Source organism: Hippoglossus stenolepis, chromosome 2 (genome assembly GCF_022539355.2).
Source record: "Hippoglossus stenolepis isolate QCI-W04-F060 chromosome 2, HSTE1.2, whole genome shotgun sequence".
Lineage (NCBI taxonomy): Eukaryota > Metazoa > Chordata > Actinopteri > Pleuronectiformes > Pleuronectidae > Hippoglossus > Hippoglossus stenolepis.
Genome location: NC_061484.1, coordinates 14,267,238 through 14,278,646, shown reverse-complemented (window position 1 = coordinate 14,278,646; position 11,409 = coordinate 14,267,238). Strand labels below are relative to the sequence as shown.

At 41.7% G+C, this 11,409-nt stretch overlaps 1 protein-coding gene across 9 annotated transcripts in view; it reads right to left on the bottom strand.

The window, feature by feature from the left end:
* Positions 1 to 5,933: 5,933 nt before the first annotated feature.
* sept9b (septin 9b) overlaps positions 5,934 to 11,409 on the bottom strand; it is a 76,226-nt gene continuing 70,750 nt past the window's right edge. For 7 of the 9 annotated variants that reach the window (XM_035167856.2, XM_035167886.2, XM_035167864.2 and 4 more), the window contains 3 exons: positions 11,107 to 11,203; positions 8,689 to 8,740; positions 7,731 to 8,044 (listed from right to left, as the gene is read on the bottom strand). In XM_035167856.2, the coding sequence (XP_035023747.1) occupies positions 7,840 to 8,044; positions 8,689 to 8,740; positions 11,107 to 11,203 (354 nt within the window). In that variant the 3' untranslated portion in view covers positions 7,731 to 7,839. The other 2 variants (XR_007034692.1, XR_007034691.1) reach the window with 2 other exon arrangements.

Below are 11,409 nucleotides of genomic sequence, written 5' to 3'. Positions count from 1 at the left end.
CCTGACCTCATAGGGTGCCCACCCACCTATACATCAACCTCCTCCACCTCTGGTGCAGTGACGGTCGCCCTCAGCGACTGAAGAGCAAAGGGGGACTAGGTGGGAGGATGATAACCTTTTTACAATACTAAAGACGAAAAAGTAAATCGTACCATTGCCCAGCCAGGAATCAAACGCTGAAGACAGAAACACAGATGGCATAGGTGAAAACTTTTAAGGCATAAACAAGTGATTGAAGAAGCAATGTTTTTTTCTTATACCAAGCCCACAAGGGAGCAGCATATCTGCCACAGACTAAAAGAATGGCCACATCAGAAACCATTTCTCATTTTAGTACTCTTGAGGAATTGTTTTCCTTCAGCAGCCTGGCAGCGCTGGGTAGAAATACAACTGTCTTGGCATGCCAAAGCACCTTGAAGGCTGATGGGGGGGTCTATATCTCATTGTCAATTGCCTCTGTTATCATGCAATGCACATTCACTCGTGCTCTGCGTCAGTGTGAGTCTTAACTGATGTGCCAGTCAGTCAGCCCCATTAAACCCCAAAGCAGTCCCTGGGCAGCCCTTTTGTCTTCACTATTTGTTCCCCTCAGCAGCACTAAACAGCAGCTCCCACAACATTCACTCCATCTAAACAACCTTCGCCTCCCCAGAGAGGTAAGACGTCTCCTCTCCCACCTCCACTGGCGACTTTAATGAAATATGCAGCTGTCTTTTAATCAAAACAAGGCCAATTTGCATACGGACAGGAAGGGGCGGGAGACCCTCCTCCTCTTCTCCCACCCTCACAGCACCAGAGCTGGCTGCGATCCAGGCAGACGAGTGCCCCGAATGTCGGAGTGGCAGCAGGAAGGAGATGGCAAGGAGGCGGAGGAGGAGGAACGGGAGATGCAGGAGGTTTAGATCGGGGCAAGGGGAGGGAATGGCGGAGTAGGAGGGGCGGGAACATGGCTAGAGACAAGCAAAATCCAAATTAAGCAAACGAACAGATGGATGTATCACATTAGCATATATCAACAACAAACAAGGGCGCCATGCTTCGTGTCCAGGAGAGTGAGTTGGCAGGGCTCAAGGGTAAATCGGGCAGGGGATTAGAGGTGGTCTGTGTATGTTCGCGTGTTCACATATTTGTATTCACATAAATAAGTTGGTAATACAGGATGACAAAGATTACAATTGACAGCGTGAACGGTTTTAATAAATGCAAAGCCATTAACGATCAGCAATTAATTAGCAACAAATTACCTTGCGTCGATTATTTTGGAAGCGCAGTGAGACGGGGAGTGTCGGCCGGGCAATGGGCGGCGATCTTTTGTTTTGGGCTGTTTTCTCGGCTCAGGACGGTGGAACCGGCAGATAAAGCAGAGTTCTCTCCCCTGTGAAGGAGACAGAGGCTGACGAGAGATTTGTGTGCACGTGTGCATGTGTGTGTCTGTTTGGGAAAATGAGAAATGCAACTAGCCACTTGTGCCACCCCAGCACAGATAGGCGTTGGCTCTCTTTAAAAAAAAAGAAAAAAGAAAAAGGTTTACCACGCAGATGGTGAACTGGCTGACTTGCAAGTGTTGGCTGTCTGGTTGTCTGGCTGGCCTGGTGGCTCATTGGCTGTCTGGCTGGAGGGATTCTGCCTGGTAACGACTAGAGCCAGTGAAGCAACAAAGAAAGCTGATCTTTCCTTTGGATGTTTGGTGTAAATTTATACACGATAATATAATGTGGATTTCAGTTTCATCTGAGAAAAAACATCACAATAGTGGAAAAGGCAAAATGCTGCATGTTGGCTTTCTACCAACACGAGTGCACCATGAATCACAGTATTCCTGCCAGAAGACACTGGTAACATGCCGCCACGGAGCAATATGGTGGCGGGCTGAAGTGTAGTGATATATTAGGCTTCGTGATCCAGCTGAGACTCATAATGTACCTGCTGTTAGATCTGGCATCCATTTCTATCTAAAGCAGCACTGTGGTGGAGGGAAGAGCCACAGCTGAGCCATTTACATTTTTCTCATCCAAGTGAAAAAGCTATAAGCCTGTGAATTATTAACAAGCCCCTTAAGAAAAAAAAAAAATACACACTCACTCATACCTCGCCAATCTTCAAATGCCCCACGGATCCACTCAATCCAGACGGCACCTGAACATGGAGCCCTGCCCGGCCGCCTGCTGACCGACCGCTCACCATCTGAGAATAAGGAACACATTTCACCATGCTTTAAAACTTGTCATATCTACCTTGTTTGAGCTGATGTAACGTAAAATTACACCGTGCAGCTGATATTGTTCAATGGCTGATTAACTCACACCTTCCAGTGTTTCACAGTGTGCCACTACACGCACTGGCTCACACCCTGAGCTGAAGATTGTCTGTCTGCAAGAACAAACTGTAGCTGCGCCTTCTTCCTCAGGAGAAAACTCAAAAACATGATTGAAGCCTCCCAGGTGACATTTCCTCTGTTCTTGTGACTTCTGTCGACATATTTGTCAGAAACAAAGATGAGTGCTGAGCAAATAATGGGTCTGACCTGCACACAGCAACAGGCCAATTCAGGCTCATCACGTTCAGCCCCCCCTTTAGCTTTGGTTGTTCGAATGATTAGAAGAGAAATTATTCTGAACTACCGTCCGATGCACGCTGAGATTGCGGGCTACATTTATTCAATTCATGGAAACTACATTGAAAAGAGTTAAAGATTCTTCTAAATGTGGCAGTGCTCATGAATCTGAAGAGCTCCTTCCTAGCTGGAGCTACTAAATTGATGGATATGATTGGATATTCTGTGTTTGACGTAGACTTTCAGGTTGGGAATCAATCAGTGGATTTGGAAAGGAGAATGCGGGATACATGTTAATGTTACAAATTAAAGGACCACAGTTAGGGCAGCAGCAGACAAACAGCTTGATAATGTTATTTTAACTTTAACCAGGGCTGTCATTTGATGGAGCTAACTTTCTCACTGGATTATGCGTCATGTTAACTGCCAATGATTGTGTGTAGCTACAAAAAAAAGGTATGAAATGAAAGAGTGTGTGACGCATTCAAATCCACATCCAAACAGTAATTCCATGGGTTTCTAGCTGCATTATTTCTGAATAATCAAAATGATAAGCTGTTATGACATGTGGAAATGTGTTTTCTGCCCCGGTGCTGCTTGCCAGTGTTGATTGTATGAAAAAGAAAACAGCTCCAGCTCTGAAACGGCATTTTATCATTGAGTCAACACACATTGTGAAATAAAAGTTGATTCCAACAGCTGACTACAATCTTGTGACGTGCAACCAAAGAGGTTTCACCCCCCGGACGCACACACACCCACCGTTTGTCCACAAGAAACCCATCTATAATAAATTTAACTACTTAAAAATGAAAAAATAATTAACTCCACAATATGAGCGACTAACGCAGTGTATCACATTAACACATTTGTTCACACACTGTAGATAATACAAGATGGCACAAATGCACAAATTAGATGGATGGTTGTTTTACCGAAGCAATTTCAGGGATTGTGTTAACTCAGTCGTCCACTTCTGTGCTCATCATCATTTATATTCAGCTTGTTAAGAGTCGGCTTGTGATAATCAAACAAAGGAAAGTGAAAAACACTTTGAGTGTTGTTAATTCACACACTTTTCCAATTCGATAAAGCCTTTATGTCTTCACGTGTCTATAAAGTTCCACAGAACATTAATTATATATAATTTTAGAAGATGACTAAAGCAGGTAGTTGCAGGGATTGCATCTTGGTTGAAGTAAGTGAAAATACCAGCCACCAGGTACAAGAAATTCAAATGTGAAAAAAAGTGAGGATGCTTGCCTCCATAAGCTTCACCTGCTTGAACTGATCATTGCTGCACATGTGGCCTTTCTCCTTGGTTTCCTGTTTACAGAGCAGGGCAGCACATGTCCTATATATACTCCACTTTCCCAATCATCCACTAAGGGATGGACATGTGTAAGGCCCGCCCCTGAAAGATTTTGCACTCTCAGCAAGAAATTTTCAAAATAAAAGCCCCAGAAGTCTTATTTTACAAGGAAGAATTGATGAGTATTGTGCTTTCCCTTTGTTTTTTATTTTACTTTTTAAATATATTTGATTTACATATTCACACTTTCATTACATATTCACACATTTCAGTCAATATATTAGGGTTCATTCCATTAATCCGACTGTCAATCGACATACTCAAACTTATATATGAATATATAAAGTTTTCAATGGAGGCTGTTTTCCAAGATAATGCCTCATTGGATAATCTATAAAGTTCAACCTTTCTTTGGACCATGAGCTGAAATGTATTTGCAGAGAACTCTTTGAATAAATCCATTAGTGATCACGTTCTTAAACCAAATGAGAGCAAAGGTGAGTAATGTTCCCCTAGGGCCCCTCAAAATGACAGATTTGCAATAAATCAAACACAATCTATGGATTTTAGATCAGAAGTCATTTGTCTTTTTTTGAGGAGGATGTTGGAAATGATTTTTCCCTCCTGCAGTTATCTCAGATCTGCCATTTCAACACAAACCCCCAGAAAGCTCAGTTTGGCTCAGACAATCGCTCTTTGTGCCATGAGGTAATCCTGTCTGGTTACTGAACAAATCTGTCCTGGTGTCATATGATGTAAAATCAAAATGCAGTGTAGAAGATGAGAGATTCTTGGTATGACCCACAACAACCACAGCCACTTATGGCCGCTACCTGTTCCAGCCGGAGGAGCTGACAGTGTCGCAGCCGTGTCAGAGACGTCATTATCACTCACCTTCATGCGGCAGGACGGACGAAACTGTATAGATAGAGGTGTCAACGTTAGAGGTGAGCGCTCCAGAGACTGAATGATTTTTACTGGAACTTTCATCGTCTCTCACCTTCACGTGTCTCATTTGTCACGATGGCGTCAGAGTCTCAAACCAGTGGCAGGAAAAGCTGCAGCAGGCGCTACAACGTGTGAAAGGGTGACAATGACCTCGGACAAACAACACTGTCAACACGTTACGATCAATAGCCTAGTTGAGAAGTGTGTGATGGGAGGTGTAAATGGGAGGCCCTGTTAAAGCGGGACTGTGTGAACATGGTGCGATGCTACTGTGAAAGCTGCACATTCACATTCCTCTCAGTTGGGTTTGTGTTGTGAGACGTGGTTTACTCCGTGTTTTATTCTGTCTGAATAAAACCATTATGACGTGAACTGAAGAAGGATGAGCTCTTCTCCCTCTGTAGTTCTAGTGCAGGTGTCTTCACATGAAAATAAAGAGTCTACATTCACAGGTGAGCATATCATATATATACATATACAAAAAGTGTACTTTACTTTTCATACAATTATGCTGCTTTTACTGTGGTTTTATGTCAAGTGAAAAGCAGGTACTGTAGGTTTTTGATATCAGAATGGTTAAATGACTAATCAGCACTTGGTGAGATGTTCTAAATTTACTGCAGTAAACAATGTGTTGATGTTTTACCCCCGTATGTCTGTCTGTGTGTTTGTCAACAGGATCATGTGAAAACTACTTAATAGATTTTCACCAATCTTGGTGGAAGGATGAGACGTGGGCCCAAAAAACATCCCTTAAATTGTTGACACTGATCTGGACAAAGTGGCCAATAAAGCAAAAAGATAACTTACGGAATATCGCATGAATCTTAATGAAAAAATTGGACTGATATCAGATCCCCCAAAATAATGGATCTAGTGAATTTAAATGTAGTCTGTTGGGACTTGAGGTATGAACTGAGTGAAATTTCCTTAATTAAAGACACAATACCTCATTAAACATTCAAGTACATGAACTCGTCTCAAGGGATGAAATGTAGATGTGAAAGACTTATTACGGTGATATTTGAAAAATGTTATAGAGAAATGGACTTACGTAATTAAATAATATTTTCATGATTTCCTGGATTTAACACTGCATAATAAGGACAATAAACACAATTGACTTTAAACAATAAAAATATCAATCTTTATTCTTTGAGATATAGCATATCAAAGATGAAACCTTGATCTATGATACCATAACAAATTACACAAGAACTATACAACAGTAAACAAAGTGTAACCCAATAACTTTCTCTGCATAAAGGACAATAGTCATCTCTTCTCTTTGCGTGTACAGAAAATATTTTGAATGGGACACGAAGGCGCAAAACAAACACTGTTGACTTACGTTTGTCAGGAAATTAGGAGGATGTTATGAATTCAGACGTAGCCTCTATATAAAACATCCGGTGTGCATGAATGAAAGCAAGTTTTTGTTTCCACATTACAAATACAGTGGCATCGTGTCAATTTATGGGTGTTATACAAGATTGTTTGGAACATATTCTTCCCGTTAGTGGAAAGGAAACATCCTGTGATAAAATCGCTCGTAATGTAAATGTAACTGCTCCAACTGTCGTAATTATTAATATTGAATGAACAAGCACAGACCACTTCACGGGCAGGTTAGCTCCTTGGGCACCAGTTACAGTGGAGCCTATAAGCAACAGGGTACGACATAATGTGTGAGTGCAGGCAACGGAAAACAAACACCGTCTAAAGCTAAAAGATCGTCACTGTTTTAAAGACCTGCAACAATGAAAAGTTGAATTATGCTGATTACACTAAACATACACATAAATACCTATTCATAAAACAACTCTATGTACTGCATGTGCTTCTCTTTAGAACAGAAAAAAATGATTTTGATGACTTTATTTGGTTTACAGTCAGAAAACAAAAAACAGTTGCACATATTCCTCCACAACCCCATCGCATACAATAATATTAGACCAGGAACAACAACAGCGATAAAAACACAATAATAAATGAGCGATGTAAAATGCAAGGTATGACTGTGTTACACAATATTGTCTTTATATAGAAGGAGACGGGATGGTTTGGCATAAAAGGGATTTAAAAACATCATAACACAACAGAATAATGACGAGACGACTCGTTTTTCTCCCCGTAAGCTGCTCCACACTGCTATTGCTTTCTTTTGTTTATTTTGCAGTGCAGAGGTGTCAGCAATATCTTTATATCCTCCATAATACTATAAACCTAATCTATAATATCCCTATACTTAACCCTAGAATCTATACGCCACAACACAAAGTAGAGCAGGCCAGTGGCACTTACAGTTGTTTCTAGTTCAGAGCTAATATCGTATATCATCCCACATGCTGTACTTCATTTTGAATTATGGTTTCTCCTCAGCTTTTACAATAATCCTGATTGAATCCAATCAAAATCTTGTACCTATAACTTCACTCTTAAATCCCTCACATTTTCCCTGCATGGCCGCTGCACTGACAATGAGTGGAAGCGCTAAAAAAATAAACGCACAAACCTGACTAATGAGACATGTACTGTACGTGTTTGGTTTGGTTCTGTCTATCTGTGACCTGACAACATTCATGGTTTATTGTAAAAAACCCTGAATGTAGATTGCATAGGGAAGTCAAAAGCAGGAGGGGGGAAAAAAAACAAGTGGTACAATATGTGGATCTGCAGCGAAGACGTGACTTTGCTCAAAATTGTAACTGGGGAAAACACAACAGAAGCAAAATGCTGGGATTTACTCTGAGTCCTGTGTCTTGTAACCTCCTGATAAATTAAAAGCTGTGGTTAGGTAGTCCTTCTATGTAACAAAAATGGTCTTCACAGCATGAGTGTGTGTGTGTGTGTGTGTGTGTGTGTGTCCGTATATTCATGTAAACAGAATATAAATGTGTGTGTGTGTGTTGTGTGTGTGTGTGTGTGTGTGTGTGTGTGTGTGTGTGTGTTGTGTGTGTGTGTGTGTGTGTGTGTGTGTATCTATTGTGTCCTGAAATCATAATTTGGCACCACACAGGACTCTCTACATCTCGTGGGACAGGGCTCCGTGCTGGGCGGCCACTCCGTTGGCCTGCAGGACGGCGGGCTGCTCCGCGGGCAGACCGTTGGTTTTTGGCTCCACAGTGGGAAGAGAGGTGAAATGGCCGTTGGATTCATTTAACCTGCGAACGCGATACGTCTCGTAGTGGATGCTGCCTGTGATGTCTTTGATATTCTGCATGTGCGTCCTGAAAGAAAGGAGATGTCATTACAGCACCGGTAAGTAGGGTTCCCAAAGTCGGTGCCATCAAGGCAGACCCCAGATCTGCTTTGTGTGCACTTCACTACTTGTCCTCAAAGAAGCTATTTGTGAATCGTGAACGCAAACTGCCTCACACCGATATGACCCATCTATATTGAAAATATCCCTGTACTGATAAGATTTGATTTATTTATTTACATTGCAAAGAACGACTTCAACTTCAATGAGTACAATGAAATAAGTAGCACTCCACAGGTGCACTCACACATAACAGACAATATTAGAAGAGCTCATACCATACTAATTAAAGTGCAAATATATAAAGGAACTAAAGGAAAAAACAAAACAAAACAAATGTAAGCTAATTTTAAACTAAAGTAATACATTTAACCATTTAGCTTTACATTGACATTTTAACAGAAAAACATGAGTATTGGTACAGTGTCTGTCAATCAACCTATCTATAAAAAAAGATTAGTATTGATTTCAGTGTGAATATGAAGCTTCGTAGAGTCTCAGTGCTGTTTCCAATTCACTTTAACACCTTGGCAAGACAAAGTGAGAGATTTCGGATCTACCACCAGTCCATATATATGATAGAATTCATAAAGTCGAGCAGTGGAAGCTCACCTGATGAGGAGGTCTCGCAGGTAAGCAAACTCACAGTGTGCAATATTCTCAACTGTATAGAGGGCAAGAGCAGAGAAGAAGAAACATTAGTTAGTCCAACACATTTAATACTCTGAAGTAATTAGATAACTACATATGATGCTTCAAACCACCCTCTTTGGAAGCATCCCATAACCTGCCACTAGGTGGCGTTGTTGCTCACAAGTCAAATGAAGGGCATACTCGAACATGACACCGCCAGCAATTTTCTTTTAAGCCAAGATAACACACATCTCCACTTTTGAGTAATTTAATACATCTTAGCTCTCCCTCTCTCTGTACTGGGGCGACTTTAAGTGAGACATTTTAACAAACTCCCCGTGACAAGCTGCCGCAGCCTCCAGTAGGACTAACGCATGTTTGAATTATAGATTATGTCAAGAGTGTAAATGAAAAAAAAAAGGAGGGTGCTATTTATGTAAAGCTTTGAAATCCAGGGGCAGGAAATTAAATTCTCTTTGAAAGGAAGAGAGTGGAATGACTGCTGCGTCTGCGAGTGCTGATTAGTGGCGTCGAGAGAGCACATTACTAACTTGTAACGAGCTGCACGGCTGCTATCTCCACTTTCTACTCCCGAGAACGCAGGACGTCTTTATATACAAGTACGATATATACATTTAATGCACGCCTCCCACACTCTCATCTCAAATTGTCGCTTCAACCCATGAAAAAAACTGTTTCTTCTCCACTTATAGAGACTTAACTTCTGGTTTCTCCTCTGAGGCCTAATTTACGATGTCGCCGCCGACAGTGCGGCAGCCCAGCGGCTTCCGCTCTCCTCTGTTTCCTCGTTCCCTCTCACCTGCTGCTCGCCTTCACTAGAACGAAGATTGTTCTTCCAGACGGCATTTGTCCCGCAGTATGTGCACGTCACCTCTGCCGCCCTGCAGCTCCGTGCAGTTAATTTCAAAATGCTTGCTGAGAGAGTAGCTACTGTGCAGCCTCAGAAATGTCATCTCTTTAGGAAGGAAAACCGCCTTGTTCCACCTTACGCTACAAGTATTTCTAATGTTTTTCAAACAGTTGAGGATTTAAAAATTAGGGCTAACAGTCTCCTATTATTCATTCAAGCTGCACAAAATTTCACACACTCAGTTCCCTAAACGAGCCAGATCAAGATCCATTAAATATTCCCTGGGAAAACAGTGAAATGTTGCAAAATGACCTATTTAGCAATGTTGAAGAAAGTGAAAACAAATCCTGGACCCGCCCCCTGATCGGATCCACACACAAATTGAATGGGTTCGTCCCTGAGCCGCACCGCATCCGTTCACCAAGTTTTGTGGAAATCCATCCAGTAGCTTTGGCATAATCCTGCTTATTAACAGATGAATTAATGAATGATTGTTTTTTTTTTGATGAATGATTGATATTTTATGATTCAGTCAATGGACTGGAGTTCACTATGCACCATAGAAGAGTGTAATGAAGTGCATTGTGGGAAGGAGACTGTTTAACACTGCTAGTCCCTTGTTCAGACCTCCTTCAGCTGTATCTCTCCTTCTCGCTCTCTCACACACGCACACACACAAGCACACGTGGGTGGGGTAAGGACACTCAACTGATAAAAAGCAATCCTATTACACTTGCCAACAAATGTAAACTGTATCAAAGTTACTGCAGGCAAGTGTGTGTGTGTGTGTGTGTGTGTGTGTGTGTGTGTGTGTGTGTGTGTGTGTGTGTGTGTGTGTGTGTGTGTGTGTGTGTGTGTGTGTGTGTGTGTGTGTGTGTGTGTGTGTGTGTGCCATATTTCTGCCTGTTATCCCCTCTGGACACAGAAAGTCCCTGTAAATCCCTTCCTCCTGTCTCGTACATCTCCCCGGTTACAGAATCAGAGACGCGTGTAAACACAACGCCTGTTTGTCTAACAACAGACAGTTCAACCAGCTGGCCACGTTTGAAAGCTGCAACTTCACACATGTTCAAAAGACACTGACAATATGAACACGTTGTTGTCTTTGTTGTTGTGGGCATGATGTGTACATGTCATCAATAGATCAGGTCAAATGAAATCATCAGAGTGATAAAGTTAGATGGTCTTGGCACAGTGTAAATGGAACAGGTGTGAACCAGGTGTGAGTGCGGTAAATGAGCCGTTCTTTAATGTTTGACTAAACTCCACTACACAGATGGACCTTATTTTAACTAGGCCAATCTGTAATATATTTATATAACAATAAATGTCAGTCAAATTATTTTTGTGATGCTGGTGGTGGAGGCCACGTGTGAGCATGGTGAACATGCATTCAGAGCCTCAGGAAACATACATTATTCTGCCTGCTGACTCATTTTCTATTGTCTATTTAGTAGGACAAGCTGTGTGTGTGTGTGTGTGTGTGTGTGCGTGCGTGCGTGCGTATTAGAAATGATTTTTATTACCTTCTATGGTGCCCCATTTTGTTTTCCTGCCCAGAATCTTCTTCCCGTTCACCTGGTACTCCTGGTCACTGCCCACCACAGCAAAAGGGATCATCTCCTGTTGAGTGGACACACACACAAACACACGGTCATTGAAGTGTAATTGGTGATTTGTTTTTCAATAGAACAAGATGCTGTGAGTGATTTTTTCAGATGAAACCAAACATAAAAGATACAATTAAAGAATTGCAGATTGCAGATAACAAAGGCTTAAATATGAACATATCGAATTTGTGAATGCCTGGTGAAGTGCTTGAGCCACAG